Source organism: Perca fluviatilis, chromosome 22 (assembly GCF_010015445.1).
Source record: "Perca fluviatilis chromosome 22, GENO_Pfluv_1.0, whole genome shotgun sequence".
NCBI lineage: Eukaryota > Metazoa > Chordata > Actinopteri > Perciformes > Percidae > Perca > Perca fluviatilis.
Genome location: NC_053133.1, coordinates 15,519,872 through 15,539,154, shown reverse-complemented (window position 1 = coordinate 15,539,154; position 19,283 = coordinate 15,519,872). Strand labels below are relative to the sequence as shown.

General features: G+C 41.7%; 1 protein-coding gene across 6 annotated transcripts in view; it reads right to left on the bottom strand.

The window, feature by feature from the left end:
- Nucleotides 1-27: 27 nt before the first annotated feature.
- The window catches only part of arfgef1 (ADP-ribosylation factor guanine nucleotide-exchange factor 1 (brefeldin A-inhibited)), a 54,941-nt gene continuing 35,685 nt past the window's right edge, over nucleotides 28-19,283 (bottom strand). For 3 of the 6 annotated variants that reach the window (XM_039790375.1, XM_039790377.1, XM_039790378.1), the window contains 30 exons: nucleotides 18,173-18,272; nucleotides 17,758-17,897; nucleotides 17,517-17,625; nucleotides 16,555-16,563; nucleotides 15,352-15,553; nucleotides 15,145-15,256; nucleotides 13,530-13,735; nucleotides 13,310-13,394; nucleotides 13,004-13,169; nucleotides 12,374-12,525; nucleotides 12,153-12,281; nucleotides 11,896-12,054; nucleotides 11,193-11,337; nucleotides 10,932-11,022; nucleotides 10,705-10,745; nucleotides 10,385-10,554; nucleotides 9,633-9,784; nucleotides 7,963-8,135; nucleotides 7,573-7,733; nucleotides 7,027-7,157; nucleotides 6,669-6,798; nucleotides 6,363-6,498; nucleotides 5,720-5,858; nucleotides 5,314-5,386; nucleotides 4,984-5,143; nucleotides 4,759-4,898; nucleotides 4,443-4,614; nucleotides 3,734-3,872; nucleotides 2,036-2,153; nucleotides 28-1,458 (listed from right to left, as the gene is read on the bottom strand). In XM_039790375.1, coding sequence (XP_039646309.1) covers nucleotides 1,237-1,458; nucleotides 2,036-2,153; nucleotides 3,734-3,872; nucleotides 4,443-4,614; nucleotides 4,759-4,898; nucleotides 4,984-5,143; nucleotides 5,314-5,386; nucleotides 5,720-5,858; nucleotides 6,363-6,498; nucleotides 6,669-6,798; nucleotides 7,027-7,157; nucleotides 7,573-7,733; nucleotides 7,963-8,135; nucleotides 9,633-9,784; nucleotides 10,385-10,554; nucleotides 10,705-10,745; nucleotides 10,932-11,022; nucleotides 11,193-11,337; nucleotides 11,896-12,054; nucleotides 12,153-12,281; nucleotides 12,374-12,525; nucleotides 13,004-13,169; nucleotides 13,310-13,394; nucleotides 13,530-13,735; nucleotides 15,145-15,256; nucleotides 15,352-15,553; nucleotides 16,555-16,563; nucleotides 17,517-17,625; nucleotides 17,758-17,897; nucleotides 18,173-18,272 — 4,062 coding nt within the window. In that variant the 3' untranslated portion in view covers nucleotides 28-1,236. The remainder of the gene's footprint in view (nucleotides 1,459-2,035; nucleotides 2,154-3,733; nucleotides 3,873-4,442; nucleotides 4,615-4,758; nucleotides 4,899-4,983; nucleotides 5,144-5,313; nucleotides 5,387-5,719; nucleotides 5,859-6,362; nucleotides 6,499-6,668; nucleotides 6,799-7,026; nucleotides 7,158-7,572; nucleotides 7,734-7,962; nucleotides 8,136-9,632; nucleotides 9,785-10,384; nucleotides 10,555-10,704; nucleotides 10,746-10,931; nucleotides 11,023-11,192; nucleotides 11,338-11,895; nucleotides 12,055-12,152; nucleotides 12,282-12,373; nucleotides 12,526-13,003; nucleotides 13,170-13,309; nucleotides 13,395-13,529; nucleotides 13,736-15,144; nucleotides 15,257-15,351; nucleotides 15,554-16,554; nucleotides 16,564-17,516; nucleotides 17,626-17,757; nucleotides 17,898-18,172; nucleotides 18,273-19,283) is intronic. The other 3 variants (XM_039790376.1, XM_039790380.1, XM_039790379.1) reach the window with 2 other exon arrangements.

Sequence of the window (19,283 nt, the reverse complement as noted above, 5' to 3'; positions counted from 1 at the left end):
TATCATTTAGAAGTCAGTGATTCAGCATTTCAAATCAACCAAGTTCAAAAACTTTATTGACCTAGAACCTGATTAGAATGCCAGATGATGTATTGTACAGAAAGTTGTACATAATCTTTTTTGCAACATAGAAAACTTTACATTGCTGTTTCATATACATTTTGTTTTCTACATCCATGAGCAGGAATGCATCCCATTCATACTTAAAGCACAGCTAACATTTGTAATTTTCTCTATACATATACCTTTTCCCCACACCAAACCAAAGAAAAAAAAAACATTAAATATATTATTAACTTTTGATTTTTTACACAAGAGTGAAAACTAAACTCAAACATGAAAACAAACTAGTGACTCCAAAGCAGCTAGCATCAGGTTGCTCTCTCATCTTCCAGTTTCAGAAGCCCAGTTATCTATTTCCGATAAAAACCTAAGAACATATAAAATGGAATAATTTAACCCTTCACTTTCCACGGTCATGTTCAATTACAAATCGTACTGTATAGGACAATCTGCAGGAGATGGTAGAGTCAAATAAATTATCACAAAAGTAAAATCTCCAGTGCATTCAAAAAGAGATCAAGTGCAGCAAATCCAGAGGAGGAAAAACAAAAATAAAAATAAATGAAATCTAGTGTTATAAGATTATATTACATAGCGGCAGATCTGTACAACTAGTTTCATCCAAGAGGCTACCAACACTAATGTTAGCCATCTGCGGTGCAGACAGAAAGATCATTACTATCACTGTGTGACAAATGTCACATTTCATAGTTATTAAATTTGTCTTTTTGCATGTTGTTGAAACCCATTCATTCTTGACTTTTTAAATATACAGTAAGAAGCACAATTTTTTTTGAAATATATTCCTTCTGAGCAAATCAGAGATATGGATAACTGTCAGTTGTTAATCAGTAGTTGTATCCAGTTGAGGCATCGCTACACCTTGTACAAGACATTACTGTTTTCATCATGATATCAAGGACTCTGTCTGGGCTGTTTGTGTGTATAGGCGTGTGTGTGTGTGTGTGTGTGTGTGTGTGTGTGTGTGTGTGTGTGTGTGTGTGTGTGTGTGTGTGTGTGTGGTGACAGGGTTAAGGGTGCGGGTGTGTGGTAGCAGATAGCCGATTGACAATCAGCTGTTTAAGTCGGGCGTAGACTACGTTGAGGGCCCTGAGGTGACGCAGAGCCACAGCGCAGTAGAGCTCTGTGTAGGAGGCTGGTTGGGGTGCAGCATCACTGGGCCTCCTCCCCGGCCTCCTCCCCCACCTCTGTGTCTGCCTCCCGTTCAACGTGTGCCGGCCGAGGTTCAGGTGCGGGCTCAGGCAGCTGTGCGATGTTAAACACGAGGCCGATGCGCAGGTAAAACTTTCTCAGAACAGCCCGTAGCTCGGGGATCAGGTCGAACTGCATGATCTCACACAGCAGAGGGTAGTATCTGGATGCATGCGCCTTGAACTGTGGGATGAGACAGAGCGAGAATGAGACAAAGAGAGACACCCATGTCTTGGTGCTGCACAGAATAAAGCAACGCTTTGAAGCACTTTAAAGCACAATCTTATTTATATGCTGGTTATTTGTAAAAGGGTGGAACTGCACTTTTTGTACAAAGATCTACATATTCAAATGGTTCCGATGTGATATTTTAATCCAAAAATGCAACCAGTTTTGCTCTTGCTCTGCTCCATCTACACCCTTAATGTGATTGTCATACAGATTCTCGATTCATTGTTAAACTATATTAATACCATGGCCACAAAAAAAATAATCTTTTTTTCTGATTGGATAGTTTCTGAATGGCTGTCAGGTCTCTGTTAAAATAGTATTACAGGACACCACAAACCTGGTAATATCCCTTCTATTTTTTGCTTGTTACACCAATGGTAGAAGTGCGATGATACACTCTGAAGGGTTAGGATGGAGGAAATAACAGCCCCATCTGTTATTTCTGGATATCAGACCTAGTTGTAAATTATCTGTGAATTTTCACAGTTTACATTCAGGGAAAGTGTCATCACGTGTTACGGCTCCTTACCCTTTCATCACTGATCTTTAGCACCTTGGTGAGGAAGAGCAGCAGCAGGTTGGTCCAGGCCTCCCTGTGGCTTTCTGAGGTCAGAGCCAAGAAGTATGCTACAGCCTCACTGCACACACTACATCACACAGAGAAAGAGAGAAACATTTCAGAAATTTATTTTATTAACACTGGGAGAACATTGAACAGACAAAAATGCTGGATATTATGAAAGAAAAGAGCTGTGTGTAATCTGTAATGTGCTGTAGCAAGAAAGCATCTGCTTCTCTGCATTGCTTATCACATGAAAAAATGCCAGCATGGGGATGATGAATATTGTTTTCGCTCGGTAACTGCTAATTAAAGCCACTGACTCAGTCACAAAAATAATTGGACACTTTTCTTCACAGTTGAAGCCACAGCTATCTTGCACTTCAATCTCTGACCTCATCACCTCCCAAATTTGCTTTGCGCCCTGCACTTCTCAAACTTGCATGGGTGGTGTACATCTGGGTGCGTCTGGTAAACAAGTGTCTTTTTTGTGTGTGTGTGTGTGTGTGTGTGTGTGTGTGTGTGTGTGTGTGTGTGTGTGTGTGTGTGTGTGTGTATGTGCGTGATATGTTTGAGAAAGAGCGAAGGAACATGAAATACAGGCATGATGGCACATAACAGTGTCTCCATGAATTAGGATTTCTGTGCCACTCGCACATGCAGGCACCATCCCTTCTCCTCCTCCCCTCTCTTTCTCATCTCCTTCCTTATAATGAATGCTAGTTGGAGAGACAGCCGATGATTCCGCTTTATCTTGATATTATCATCAATTTGAGGGTGAGGTAGGGAGAGAAAGGGGGCGACGTCTGTTTTTGAGGCGCGGCTGAATTAAGATGCAACAATGACAGCAGTGCTGACTGAACAATGAACCATCAGTGTGCGGATTCCTTTGGATCCATACAGCGCACGGCATCCGTTACAGAGAAGAGCCGAGCTGTGCACACGCTGTGCCTTCGCAACGAGTAACTGACTGTTCGATAGAAGAATCGTGACATCAAAACAACCGCCCCTCCTCACAGAGTCAGTGTCTTTTTGATGCCTCCTTCCTCTGAGGATGATATTGACATCTGTGCCCAGAGAAGTGCCATTTCCTTATTGCCACATTGGAGCTAGTGAGGGTGAATGTGTGAGACGTGTATTAGGCATTGACCGATGAAATAGCTCAGCTCAAAACCAGGAGCGAACTGAAGACTATCAGTCAATATTAATATTTCACAGATGTATTGGCAACAATATCCCTTATGTGGTGCCAGTTGATTCTGCAGGAGTGATGGTAAAAGGAGCCTTAATGACTACAAACTGCCCTCAAGACTTTCAGTATTAAAATCATTCACTCAGTCTCAGATTTGACTGAAATCATAAACATAACCAGACCAAAAATTCCCATATCCATCTATCTAATGCACACACCTTATTCAATAACTAAACCAATTTCTTCTAGCAGAGTTTTTGCAGAAAGACGTCCTGTTCTGAAACCATTCATCATCTTTCCATTACAAACTACCAACAACAAAACCAATTAGTTTCTGAATTCTGTCAAATTGAGAGCACAGTCTCATGCATGTGCACACATAAGATGTACTGTTCCAACTGTCTATTAACACGTTTGACAGGAGTAGTGTGCTCTGTGTAGATAGCATCATTAGCGTTAGCATTAGCATTACTTACTCGAGTAGTCGTCTCTGGACCTCCTCCCAGGCGTCCTGCCGACTCTCGTCCGTGTACATACGAAACAGGATGCGCAGGCCACACGCCAGGCTGCTGGTCTCCTGCTTCAACAGGTTGGGCTTCGACTTTCCTTTGAAACCTGGAACACAAACACGCATACCGTTAGGGCTGGGCGTTATGGAGAAAATCAAATATCATGATATTGTTGACCAAATACCTCAATATCGATACCGCAACAATATTGTAGTGTTGACTATTGGTGCTTTCACAAAATATTTACACAATGAGATTTTTGATATATAATCATAAGTAATGTGGATATAATGACTAAGTGGGTAAAGGCAAATAATAGAACAGTATCAACAGTCTGGTAAGTTCAGAAAAGGACATCACTTTACTGTAATGCTGCCTTTAAAACCAGGAAAAGACAACACTTCTGCCATATTACAATATCCAAAATCTAAGACGATATCTAGTATCTCATATCACGATATCGATATAATATCGATATATTGCCCAGCTCTACATACAGTTACAATCACAGCCATTTTAAAATGTTTTAATAATAATAATAATAATTATTATTATTATTATTATTATTATCATTATCATCATCATCATCATCATCATCATCATCATCATCATCATCATCTCCAAACAGACCACTGTTAATCACAGTCTAGATGCAGACAGTGATTTCTTGCTCTACCTGCTTTCCACAGTAAGGTCCTCTGCTCGTTGTTGGAGTTGAAAGCCTTGGCGAAGCCGTGCGACTCCAGCAGGCAGTCCAGCAGCTTGAAGAGCTGTTCTGAGGTCAGGTAGCGATACATGCCCTGGTCCTGGGCCTCCACTGGGACGTCAGCTGCGTACGAGGCATCCCGCTTCAAAAGCATTACACATGACAGATTACTACTGGCTTTAATCACATAGCACAGAAACATAGAAAAAGAGGTAGCGTCTGAAACTTCTAAACAAAACCAATGGCAAGTGATTATTACTCTCTGAGAGAAAACACGTGTTTGTACCTGAGCAGCGGCAAAGTTCTCAGCATCTTCCTTCCTACTGGTGGCAGGAAAAAACACGATGTTATCAATCGTCTGGATCAGCTCCAGCTGCACGACACACTTTATCAGCAAAGCTGTGAATAAGCGCTGCTCCTGGACCTCTGTGGAACATAGGGGGGAAACTTCCATCAGAACACACACTAGCAAACACCAGCAGTCGATCTTTAAGAAAAGCGACAGGCTTACTTATAGGGGTCCTGCTCCTGGAGCCGTCCTCACACGTGCCTGAGGCTGAGCTGTACTGACTCTGCCGACGACTCTCCATGGCAACCCTATCAGCACTGCTGATGGAATGCTGGTCGTCCGAGCGGGACTGAATATCCACTGACTTTTGGGAAATGCAGTCCTGAGAGCAAAGTGGGCAGAGTTACTGCAAGGCCTATACATGAATATACACAATACAGGTATATACATGATGTACAAGAAATGAAAACTGTGCGCTTCCTAGCAGTAAAAGTCTGCAAAAGATATTGAAATAAATTATGAACAAATAGTGTATAGGGTGTATTCCCTCACCAGCTGTTTGTCTGACAGGCTCTGTGTTGTCATGTTTTCTCCCTCTGCTCCTGCTGGTCTCCATGTTAACAGCCTGAAAAACAGTTTACTTAGTAAATCCCATTCATTCTTGGACAGAATGACAAACAGCTAACAACTTCCAGACTAGAAAACTACCTGAGCTAGAAAATCCATCAAGCTAAAGCTAGTTTTAATTCAGTAATTAAGTCTTTGTTGAATAGGTCCATTCTCTATAAATATCTGTTTGGTTTATATTTCCATTTACCACTTTCATTAAGCAACTAATTTCCCCGTCTATCAGAATCACTGCTAAATCTAAGGCAGCAGATTTATTTACATCTAAATGTAAAAGCATGTTTTTGAATTTTGAAGAGAAGCTGGTTTTATATTCAGTGCGGCAGCTTACGCGTGTGGGATGGTGGTCTTGAAGATGTCCAGCATGCAGTTACAGGTCTTGTCCCAGGTTTCAAGGGAGAATTTCTCTCCATTCAGGATGACCACATTCTCTAGACAGTTGGTGCCTGAACGGGCGAGCTGCTCATTATCTACAGAAGCACAGAAGAAGAGGATGAAAAGGAGGAGGAGAAAGGGTTGGGCCGAGAGGAGGGAGAGACAAGGGAAGGATAAATTAAATAACACATAAGAGTAAAAAAAAAAGAAAAAGGTAAGATGTATTGATGTATACGGTATAGTGATGTTTGCCCTTTGATCTAATCTAACAACCCAAAAAGACTTAAAAACATGTATTGACTATTTGTCATTTATTGACTCCACCTTCATCTTTTTTACAAAGTGGTGAAGTATTGATGCAGCACATAAAAGCTCAGAGGCAATTTTTAAATTCTGTCACTGCGGCCAAGGCTGGTAACTGTCCTAATGCCTCCTATTATTTTGACCTCCATAACCTGCATCAAAAGCAACATTACTTCCCCCTTTTTTGTGTCGCTGCCTAAAGACAAGAGGACATTCTGGACCCTAACACTGCACACAAACGCCACTCACAGATAGACAAATATGGCAGGAAACAGCAAGGGTTGCTGTGTGCTCACCTTGCTGCACACACCAGTAGAGCTGAGCCAGAATGTCATCCAGCAGGACGTCATTGAGGGACTCAAAGTATTGAGTGAAGACATCACAGATAGCATAAAGTGCGTGGTTGCAGGTGGTGGTCATCCACTCTGCTTTCTGAGGGAGCAACACAACCTCAGTGAGAATTTCCTTCATTACCATGAGAACACAAACTACAACACAACACCGCAGCTTAGAGATCAGAGATTTTCATATCTGGAGAAAAACACAGCCTTTGAAAACAGCCTTTGAAACAGCTGTGGAGGATGAAAGACTTAGTCATGTACCTCAGTCTGTTGCTCGGGCAGCTTCATGTTGTCAAAGATCCTGAAGACAATTCTGAAAAGATCTTGCCACCAGTGTTTCTCAAAGGTGTGCCCGTAGGTCTTCATCACTTCAAACATCACAGTCAGCCCTCTGGGAAAGGCACACACACAGATTTGTCATTTTATGCATTACAGTCTTTAAAAAAAAATCTAGATAGCTTTGATTTGCAACCATTGGATGTGCAGCAGCATGTCTTTGTCGCTGTCTTTACACTCACTTGCAATCTAAAGCAATATGTGTTAACTTAAAATGTACAGTTTTATGCCTTTAATGACGCTCACCATCCGAAATGGCAAGCTAAAGGTGAATCCCGCCTACCTGGTCCTGACATCCAGCTTACACCTGTTGATGATGCAGGAGAGCTCGAAGAGAATGGGGAACCACCCCCGCACCCACACGCGGTCCTCAGGCGCTACATTCATGTCATCACTGGTGTAGTCTTTGAAGGCCTGCCAAAGAAATACGAGCTGTGTTTACCATTTCTCCCTCCTAAACACATTTGTGTGCATACTGTACGGGGCCCTGATCTGCAATATTACTCTCTCTCTCTCTTTATGAAAAAAATGATTATAGCACTATGCAAAAGCTGTAACAGTAAACATATGCACACGGCACATTTTGATGCACACTGGATGATGTCAATAGATGTGGGGTAGAAATACTACTGCGCACTACTGATCACAGCGTGCTTGTATTCTGCCAATCTTTAGATGTTAGTAAGAGGTACATTTATAATGTGTTGCTCAGACATTATTACATTACATTAGGTTTATTAAAAGCTACGATGTCTGCAAAATGATCTGCACATGGCACCTTCACAGAAAGGAATAAACTGTTCAGTATAAAGCAGGGCCTGACATTGACCTGTGGCCTCTCTGAGACGTATTTGGCGCAGTGTCGGATGAGGCGGATGGCTTCCATGCTGGTGTCCGGGAAGGAGGCATTACAGGCAAACTCTGACAGACACTTGACAGCGTCCTGGAAGGAGTCGATGGTGGCCGCAAAGTGCTTTTCAAATACATTCGCTGGGAGACGGATAGAGGGAGATTAAGGCAGAATAATAGAGGTAGATAAAGATAGATGGAGGGGAAAGAGAGAGAGAGCGAGAGAGAGAGCGAGAAAAAAAAAGATCAAATCCGATCTGAAAATCTGATGATCACAAGATGAATGTAACCAGTTAAGAAAACAAATTAGGAAGGGTGTCATTGTAGGTTTTACATCTTTCTCAGGTGTCTGTGTGTGCGCTGGACTCACTGACGATATGGCCGGTGGTCTGGAAGGCCAGCTCTACAATGCTCTCGTCCTGGTCAGAAGCAGCCAGGTGGAAGACAGAGAAGATGTTCTTCCAGCCAGAGCGGATGTTCGCCGCCTGGGAGTTAACCATCTGGGCTATACAGCGCACCACCATGTCTCTGATGGTGGGAGACCTGGACAGGAAATGGCGGGTAAGAAGAGTAGAGGAAGAAGGGATTGGAAGAAGGACAGGGAGGAAAAGAGTTGAGGAAGAGGAGTAGATAGAAGGGGAGCAGCAGATGAAGAAGCATAAGAAAGAGGCCAAGAAAGAGTCAAGGGGAGGGGGGGGAGGAGTCCGCATAAGTGTCAATCAATTAAAAAGAAGGAAATTCATCTCTTCATTAATGTCCATTATCTTTAAAAGCTTTTGATATCCCATTTTCAGGCAGCATCACTAATCCAGCACTGGCTAGTCTTAACACCACATTCATCGACTGTAGCTATAGTGAAGAGCATTCCCAAAAGTAGTTATGAATGAGAGAAGAGCTCTGCCGCTGCTTACAATGCACACGCACACCAACACAGAGAAGGGCAGCGTAAGTGAGTCTAATGGACACACTGCGCTGCAGGGTTTACATGGCTGCCTGCCATCTCCTCTCTGTTGAAGCTGAGCCTGTTCAATCTGTGGGTGGATTTGTACTTACACTGCTACTCTATCACATGAATGAAAAGTGCGCTGCAGTAAAACAGCTTGCCTTTTGTACGCAGGCAATTACAACAGCAAAATCAAACTCACTTATAACTGATAGCTGTTCAAAATCTATTCAAGACTGATTCGGACCAAGCAGGGAATAAAAAGGCTTTTCACATGAATTCACTGAAAGGGTAATGAAAACGGATTGAAATGGGTCAAGCGAAATGTTTGCTTGCTGCTTTTTCTCTGAGTGAACAGTATGCTTACTCACTGCTACAAGAAAGACCGAGAGAGAGAGTAGAGACCGAGGAAGAAAGAGACAGAAAGAAAGAGAATATCAGACGAAGCAGAGAGCTGCTACAGAGGTTGAGGGGAGGAGGGGAGTGCGAGTCTGCAGCCATGTGAGAAACAGCCCAGAAATAGGAAATACTCAAAGCCACAGCACAGGCCTTGTGTTTGCACCTCCCAGGCCCTACAGATTTACATGGGAGGAGCAACATAAGCACTCACTCCACATCTGCACTGGCCGACTGAAAAAGAAACCCTGCAGTATAATAAAGGACCCATCCCACTCTGGACACTGCCTGTTCTCTCCCCTCCCCTCCGGGAGAAGGTACAGAGCAATAAAATGCAAAACAAACCGGCTGAAAAACAGCTTCTTTCCAAGAGCTGTAGCCACTGTTTACTTAACTTTGTTCTATTTATTCAATTTTTTATGCACACTACTGAAAGAGCTGCTGAACAGATTTTCATTGTGCTCTGAGCACAATGACAATAAAAGATCTATCTATCTATCTATCTATCTATCTATCTATCTATCTATCTATCTATCTATCTAATATCATTAATGAGCCTATCTATCTATCTATCTATCTATCTATCTATCTATCTATCTATCTATCTATCTATCTATCTATCTATCATCATTAATGAGCCTATCTATCTATCTAATATCATTAATGAGCCCATCTATCCATCTATCTATGTACTACTTTACCTGTTCTTTTTCATGATGTGCTCAAACGGCCTCAGAAAGTCTTTCTGAAATCTGAAGTTTGCCAGCTCCCCCTTCTCCAAAAATTTCATGGACAGTTGCCTGAGAGAGTCCACTGCGAATATTGCCACATCTTCATTGGTATTACAGCCAACCTGCACAGAGACAAAACATTTCAGTAACATCACGCTGTTTTGTTTTTTACATTTCATATTTTAAAACATTTTCTTAAATGTCAAGTGCAGCTTTCCAATGGTTCCTTCAACGTCTTAAAGACTTAAAAGACTTGCAACGGATTAACAAACATTTACTCTTGATGCACAGAAGAAACAGTTCACCCTCCAGCAGGAAAAAAAAAAAAATATATATATATATATATATATATATATATCTTAAAATCTACTTTCTAACATGATAAATGACTATTTTGCGGATTTGATAAAAAAAAATACTAAACCCAGTTTGCAGCTACTCATTGAGAGAGGTGTCCTTGAACAACAAACTAGCAGAAAGCTTTTCTGGCAACACTTTGTGTTTATCAGTGACTGCAATCAGCCTTGTGTAAAACAGTAGGTGGGAGAGAAAGTAAACCGTCCTCTATAGTTTAACCTCATGATTTTGGGCCATGTCGATTATTAATGACATCATTTTCCAGTTTCTTTCTATACAACAGAACTATACTGTATCTATCCATGTCTAAAAAATGTGCTTCTGTTTCACGATTTCCATCCCTGACATAACAAATCCTCACCCACCTTGTTGAAGTGGTCTCCGATAACCTCCCAGATCCTGGACCACTGCAGCCTGATGCGACCCATGTTGTAGTAGGAGATCTCAACTATTTTTTGCAAGCTGAACATGCGTGGGTGTGTGGGCGAGGCCAGCTCATCCATGGACACAGCACACAGCCAGCGCACAAAATCAACTGAGGAATAGATAGAAGATGTTGGCAATGAGCAAAGCAAGGGTGCTTTGTAGGGGCAAAGTGACTCACAGCGATCAAAAATAGTTTGAATGTACCTGTCCTTGGAGCAATAGGAATAGCAGTAAAAGTAGCTAGATCAGCTAGACTCACCTATTGCGTTACCATCCAGTCTGGTAGAACCGGTGAATATCCTAAAGTAGAAAAATACATGACAATTATTATTTAAAAGCCACATTGCATGGACAGATTTGCATTTCTGCCAACACCATAAGAGGATGATTGTCTGACACACAAAAAGATGTTTGCTCAAAACATAGAATTATATGAAAAATAAGAGTTTTCTGGATTTTCTTTTCAGTTCAGGGTGACTACAGTACCTGTCCACAGCCACCACCACACTCTGAGAGCTGGTCTCTCCAATGGACTCCTGAATGCTGGCGATCTGCTTACGGTCCACTGTCCCTCCAACTACAGAGCAAAGCACAGATGATTATATGTAAAAAAAAATATCATTAATGAGCTTGTTTTAGCTTGTCATTTTGACGATTTATTAAAAGTATAGCTCCACTGAAAAAAAACAGGAAAAGTCTCGGACATTGGACTTGCTTTGCAATATGTATTTATCAGTTGGTGCTGACCTAGACCCAGGTACTCGTCGTTGCTCTGCTCCTTCGTAGTTGTAATGAAGCCATCTTTGCTGCGCACCGTCCCTGAGATGTAGCGTGCTTTCACCCCTGTACCGATCAGCTGAGCCAGCTCCAGCTGACTGATGCACTTCATGATCTGAGAAGAGACAAGACAGAGCATATTTAGAGAAACAAATGCATAGAGGAAGTAAGAAAAAGTGACACTGGGAAAACTGGGACAGAAAGGAAGAAGGGGGGGGACCAGGAGATATGTGTATTGGGAGGAAAGAGGGAGATGTCAGAAAGATCCAATAACAAAGTCCAACTGGCTGCCCAACAAACCGCTATTACTGCATTATGGTTCAATAAATGAACTAACATTATGATTTGTCATTTTTCTTGGGTCAGCTTCTATTTTATATGTGGTTTAAAACCTGTACTGCTTGAGCAACAAGGTTAAACAGAATAAACTACTTACTAAAATGTTACTCTATTTTGTTTTTAATACAATGTTTAGACATCTTTTTAATGTAATAACCTTGTTTCATGTTGTGCATAGCAACAACTCTAAACTGTTCTAAAAAACAACAACAACAACAACAACATACATTTTCCATTCGGAATTGAGGCTTATTGTGGCTCATTGCTTCAATCAGGAAAGGAGAAAGAAAGGAAAGGTGAGGTGAGATGCTAGAGATTATGTAGAACAGCATACCTCGTGCCAGGAGTTGCCCAGGTAGTTGCCATCGGTGTGGGCCACAGTGATGAGGGTCTTGATGGTGTCAATGTTCTTCTGCTTCATTTCTGAGATGCCAGAGCTGGCTGTCAGCAGGGTGAACCTCGCCAGGGCCTGCACATACGCATCCCTCTCCAACTGAGACAAAAAAAAAAGAAAAGATAGTGTGTCAAAATACTGCAAGGTACAGTATAAGATACAGTCAGACACTAATCCTCCAGTTAAGACTGCAGTACCTGTATGCAGAAGATGCATGCTATCCTGATGGCAAAACGGATGCCTTCCAGACAGAGTGAGGCCACCTCGGTGTCATCGCAGTCCTGTAGACCCACGCTGAAAGCTGCCAGGAACGGTGTCCATGCCAACTGCGGAACAACAGAGGGACGACGTGTATCATTTTTGTGTTAAACTGCGTATGTCGCACATAGATGTGTGTGCGTGTGTCTCGGTCTGCTACCTTGAACATGGGCCTGACGTGCTCCAGATGTGTGGCGCTGGTGAAGGGAGCCTGCACGTGGCTGACAGCCTCCATCAGAGCTTTGGCCGTCTTGGCCATCTGCTCCATCTCCACGTTGTACAGCAGACGCCTCTGCTTCTCGCTAGCCACACCTGAGTGGGAATCAACAACAGCGACGTGAACACACAGAGTACTCACCGTCTCATACACACCCAACAAACTCTGCAAGGACAACACTGCAGCTTTTATCTAACAAGCTCTGCAAAGTTTCTAAAAAGGAGGCTGAACTATCGAGAGACAAAAAGTTCAAATAGGCCTCTTTAGCCTATTCAGATTTTAAGCGGCTCATTTAAGGGTTTTTCACAGAACAATTGATGGTAAATATGAACAAGTCAACGTACTGTCTGTTAGGGTTAATATTATTATTAATATCAGTATTGTTTCAAAAAGAGTTCCAGCACTGCATATAACTCCTCCACTGAATGAGCTTTTGTGATTTCTTTGCTCTTGTCTTATCTCAAAACCATTACAGCAACAAAGACATCAGGTAATCGGCTCTTGATACTAACTGGAATCTTAGTCTTAGTATTTATTATCCCCTTTGAGACATCCCATAGCAGCGAGACTCACTGTGCTTGTTGGATTTCATGGTGATCTCTTTCGTCTCCTTCATGGCAATCTTTTTCCCCGCAATCTCATCGTAGATGGCTGAGAGATATTCCTCAGGTAGGTCTTTGCTGTCGTTGATGCCGCGGTTCATCTTGATGTATTGCTCTTTTGTCATTTTATTCTTCACCTTTGCGGACGACAACAAGGATATGGGTCAAAAGCTGCACGTGCAGTCCTGGTGATTTAGGTTGCAACGATATCTGAGAGAATGACTGCTGTCAAAAGACATTCCCAAAGGCTGCTGCCTCCCTGAGGTGGAGTGCTTACCTGTGGACTGTGAAGGTCTGTTGTCAACATAATGATCGAGTAGGCAAGGACGTATGCTGTGTCAGCACTGGCAAATAGGGTTTGCCTGGAAAATTTAAGGGAAGAAGAGGGGAAGGAAAGACACTATGCATTTTAATAGCATATCTTGTATATGGGTCATGTTAAATCAAATTCAGCTACTTCCATAGGGAGGATTTTCCGGCCAGAGATGTAAACTCACCCCTGATTGCATTCAAGATATCTCGCTGCAAATTTCTCCATGAGCCGGTCAATCTTCTGGGCCTCTCCGGGGAGCCGAAAGCCCTCCAGGAACATCCTTAGTGCAGAAACAAAGTCTTTGCCCTGGAAGTCCATTTGATCCACGTAGGCGTACATCACCTCTTTATTGAAACGGTCATTATCCCCGAGGAATTCTCCCACTTGAGTCTAGGAGAGCAAAAGTTAGGGCAGTCTTATTTTAACATACGGCAAAGTAAAATACAAATTAGAACAAGACAGACAATCCTGCCAAAAGAACAGAAAGGCTGTGCTGTTACACCCCCATGTTTTGAATTTGGATTGAACAGAGTGAGAGCTCAACACTCTCACTAGAATTGCAATAAGTTGCTCTTCACATAACATTTCTCAAGTCATAAGGAGGGAAAGAAGACAAAGAAAATGTACTTTAACACTGTAAAAGAGCAACTTCTTTGTCTGCCTTTCACCACTTACACTTTCCACTAATAAGAAGCACTGCTCTAACAGCAGGTCTATCCAGTCAGTGTGGATTAGATAAATACATGATAGACTTTCATGGTTATCCACTCTGTTTAACGCTGCTGTTGTGCCACTGCATCCAAGGGCCCTTGTTTCTAACCAAATGTTATGAACACTCTTTAATGCTTATTACCGCTGTGCACAGACACCCTCGAGGCTGTCCAATCAAAGCGAGTGGGCTCCTCATTAGAGTTACAATGTCCGCTGCTGGTGGACAGGGATTAGATTATTGTGTGGCTTCTGTGTGGTTTGGCTGGCTGATGCACAAGGGAGAAAGTGCAGAGTTTGTTGAGTTAAACTGGCTATTTGACAAGCATTTTATTTCTGTCTAGCTGTCTATTGTCCAAGACTTTTCCTTGATTTGCCTGTCCCAGACATATTTCTCAGATCTGAGACAAAGGCCTCAAGTTGGCTAAAAGGCTGAGGCTGGTGATGACATTGATATGAATTATGTTTTACTGGAATACTGAAATACATTCAGTAACAAAATATGAAGAGTGCAGTTGAGCCTGTAATAATTTTACATTATTTGTATTTTTTTTTAAAGATTATTTTTTAGACATTTTAGGGAACGACATGCAGCAAAGGGCCGCAGGTCGGAGTCGAACCCACGGCTGCGGTGTCGACGAATACACCTCTATATATGGGCGCGTGCTCTGCCAGGTGAGCTACACAGGCGCCTTACAACATTATTTGTGTGTTCAAATGTGTGTTTTATGTTTAAAATCAGGTTAATCACAACAAAAACCACAACGTCCTCCGTTTGGTTGTACAATGACATTTTCTGTAATTCTTTCTAAGAACCTGTTTTTTCCATCATCTGTGCTGTTTTTACACCTTCTGTTTGAAACATACAACAGTTTTTGGGGTAGAATGCATAACATGTGCACCTCAAAAACCGGTGACTTCTCATGTTTTTTATGAATATTGTGATCATTTGACTCAAGTGGAATAATCTTGTAATCAGCAAACCTCATCTGAGATCAGTTTGTGAGCCCTCATGTCTATGATTTTGAAGTTCTTGTAGTCTGCGCTTGGCTTTAGCTGAGAAACTGAATGAAAACAGGGTGATTTGTTACCGAATCAAGCCTCTCTTCTTGGTGCAAGAACTGAGCAAGATCCTCTGGGGTTGTACCCAGCATGCCTTGCTCTTGAAGGTACTGGATTCCTCTCTTTGGTTTCTTGTTGAACCTGTGTAGAATCCAAACACAGAGAACACACTGTAGCCGATGCAGCATCACAGTAAGGATAAAATGCAATACGGAAGTGTACGTAGTGGATCTTACAGGTCAATGCCTTGCTCGATGATCTCCTTTTGCTGTTTGAGGACCTCAAACTGCTCAGGGTTGTCGGTACCGGACATCTGGGTGCTGTAGCTGCCGATGCCAGACGAGGCTGTGGAGTCCAGAGAGTTAATGCTCCCATAGCGGTTTATAGTCTCCGGGGCCTTGGTCTCTGTGCTCTCCTGTTCTGATGGTTTCTCTTGGCCTGAAGAGGAAAACACACGACATAAGACATATAGACAAATGGAAATAAACCAAGTATTTCTATTGTTACTGTTAGAAGCAACACCCTGAAACCATCACAAAGACAAGAGTTTTTAATTGATTAATTTAATTAACTCTTTTGTTGGCACAAAGCCAGCCTGGAGCCTTAAAAAATGAGCTAACTTAATGCTTCTACTGTGGGAGCGAGACTTCAGTAATTACAAGGGGAAACTGCAACACAGAGAACAAAATGACCCTAAGCCCGTCTTAATGATTGTTGTTGGCAGGGAGGGTATGCACACTGGTGTTGCTCACATGCACACAAGACCACAGCCTAACAAACACACACTTACTCACCCTGAGCAGGTGCAAGGCATGGTATGTCGGAAGGATATTAAAAAAGGTGGGTTATCTAAAAAGCTCCAGGCAGTCAAAGAGGAAGCAGCAAGAATTTAGAGGCCAAGAGAGGTGTTTTTTTAAGCCAGCCGAGACGGGTGCAGGGGATCGGCTGCTGCTGCTGGAGCGGGTTAACCCTGTAACCCTGTGCCAGGGCCAGGTGTCCGATTACCCATCGGAAACTCTTTAAAACATTCAGGACAGTGTCACAGTAATGTGAGCTGACAGTGTGCTGCCCATTCTTAGGCTTACATCATAGAGAAAAAGACGGAGCAATACAGAGGGAGGAGGGAAAATGAACTGAAAGTCTAAGATGTGTACTGGTTATGTGTTCATTACATATTCTTGTGTTTAACAAGAAGGATTTTTACCCATCGAGTTCAGAAAAAAAAGTGTTTCTACCGTTACTTTAATGATTCCATACATGGTTCTGGTTTAAATCTATGGGACTTAAGTGGGTAACGGAAAACCCTACAAACAACACAGGTTATTGAAGGCTGGACTAGTACAAAATCATCTAAAGCTACAGACACAACAGCCTGAAAACAACCAATTATTATCACAGCAACACATTCTAGCAAAAACTCTGTACTGTTCTACCATTACCTGCTCTTGCTTTGAAGATGTACAAAAAGGGGGGGAAAAAAAATGACACAACAAGGTACAATTGAAAAAATACAATTGTGCTGGAATACATTACACATTTCAAAAATATTATTGCTCTTCGACTGTACGTGGTAGGAAATAGTCCTTCGTCTGAAATCCCTAACAGCCAGCAGGGCGAATTTAACATTCAAAGTTTAAATTCTGACCCGTGAGCTCCTGTTAGAATACTAATACTACTTGTACTAAGTTTAACTGCCTCTGCTGGTTAGTCTTGACCGGAAGCTGACATGTGGATAGTTCCAGGGGCTTGTGGGATATATTTTCCAGTCTTTTGACAAAGTTGCACTTGCTCCTTAGTTATTCTTTGGAAAACAACAGAAATCCTCCGGTGTGCACAAGACCCAGGGGCCAATCTCATACACAGGATTTGCTCTGTATGTTGTAGACGGGCATTTCACAGTGGCTCGGCTGCAGGTATTGATCTGTTTTAGACCAAGCTTTATCACTTACCCCAGTTAACCTTGATGATAAACTGTTGCCAATAAAACGAGCTGATCAGAGAAAAAATTTAGTTATAGCCTTGGAAGTCTCTGACATACACCTTCCCTAACCCTTCTCCACAGACCACTGAGGAAAAACAACAATCTGGCTTTCCATGGGCAAAGCCAACAAAGTGTAATATTGCAGGCACACAAACAATTCTAGGATGTACCATCTGTAATTAAGCTGTGAACATAAATTCAAACCACTTCTGATCACGTCTCGATATAATAATATGGAATACAGAGATTTCCAATTGGAGCTTAATTCATCCTTCCAAACTAGTGATGGGATAATTATGTGTTTAAATTCTCTTTATGCCACATTTGTGTCTTAATACTAGATATTTAGTGTGTAGAATCAAACAGAAAGGTAATATTCTTATTGATTGATAAATTATATTCATGTTCAACGTGTCTTACCAAGGCTGGTCTGAGAGTTGGGGTTGACGTATTGGTCTTTACTCCATTCTACCATACATTTCAGGATGGACACTAGACATTCAAGGCCTTTCTTTCTCAGGGTCAGCTCCTAAAAAGGGATATAAAAATAATTACGGTATTATAAATAACTGTAAAAACATAATAAATATTGAACCTTTATAGAACAAAAATACCAAATAAAGCTAAACACATTTCTTTTTTTAAAGAGAAGAAACATCACCTGTAGGGTTGTTGTGCCAAGCTCATGGCCTCCGCGACCCTGCGCAATTTTCGAGAGGTCGTTGACCAACCGCTCAAATATGTTAGCAGCATTCAAGTCACAATCATAGTTCACGTAGATGTCCACCACACTCTGGGCATCTGAGAGAAACAGATGGAGTTTGTCAGTGAGAATCTGTGAAACAAATACAGACTGTGTACACAGCTTTTTACGGAGTCTGAAGCAAGAATAAATAATTAAAGATTAATTATAGGCATTAAATTAATTGAAACCTTTAAAAAAATTATGATGTGATTAAACACATTTAGCTGACACCTATTTTGCAAAACTTCAGGTATTGCGTAGCAGAAGCCTCCATTACTGCCTCATTATCAAATTAGACAAAACAGTCAATAAAATGGATTAAAATTAAAACCTGCGCATATTCTAGTGAGGGTTTGTATGACCATCCACTTGTGGTCGTAGGAGCTTGTGGACGTCTCAAGAATGTACAGGAAAATCTCCTTGAAGAACACCTGCGGACAGAGTCAGGAGAGGGGGAAAAACATCAACTGCCTGCATAGCCAACACAACACACAGCAGTCTCCAGGAGCCCACATGAGTTTCTTTCAGTAGACACAGCAAATACAGCAGGTGGTCATCAACCTTGGGCCAACTCAAACAACGATAAACTGTGGGCAGCAGAAAGGAGGTCATGGAGCAACTCTCAACTGCACCGAGGTGGAAGAATGTTACAGTACTCTGTGAGAAACCACATCTCCCATACATCATTTGTGTCAGCTGCCGGCTGCATTGGGAAATGGAGTCAGACTGTCAGTATCAGAGTATGCTGTGTGTGGTGTTCTTCAACCAACAGGGAAAGAAGACCGTGAAAAGAACCACAATGTCTATTTAATTTAATTATAGTAAAGCAGGTGAATATTCACCTGTAACGTGTGTTGAAAAGAGTACACATAGGTAGAAACTGATGTTTTTAGGAACAATTTTGCCATCTGTTGTGATTAATATTTTTTGCAATACTTCCACTTTTGTTGTTAATTTCCTAGAAACACTGCCAGCGGTCAGAGAAGGTATGTAACTGTTGCTTCCCATTGTGGTGTGTGGATACATAAATATAGCAAATGTAACAGCCAACTGGTTCATCAGGTTTTATCCTGTATATATGAATCAAAATTAAAAGAACAATTTTGCCATCTGTTGTGATTAATATTTTTTGCAATACTTCCACTTTTGTTGTTAATTTCCTAGAAACACTGCCAGCTGTCAGAGAAGGTATGTAACTGTTGCTTCCCATTGTGGTGTGTGGATACATAAATATAGCAAATGTAACAGCCAACTGGTTCATCAGGTTTTATCCTGTATATATGAATCAAAATTAAAAGAACAATTTTGCCATCTGTTGTGATTAATATTTTTTGCAATACTTCCACTTTTGTTGTTAATTTCCTAGAAACACTGCCAGCGGTCAGAGAAGGTATGTAACTGTTGCTTCCCATTGTGGTGTGTGGATATATAAATATAGCAAA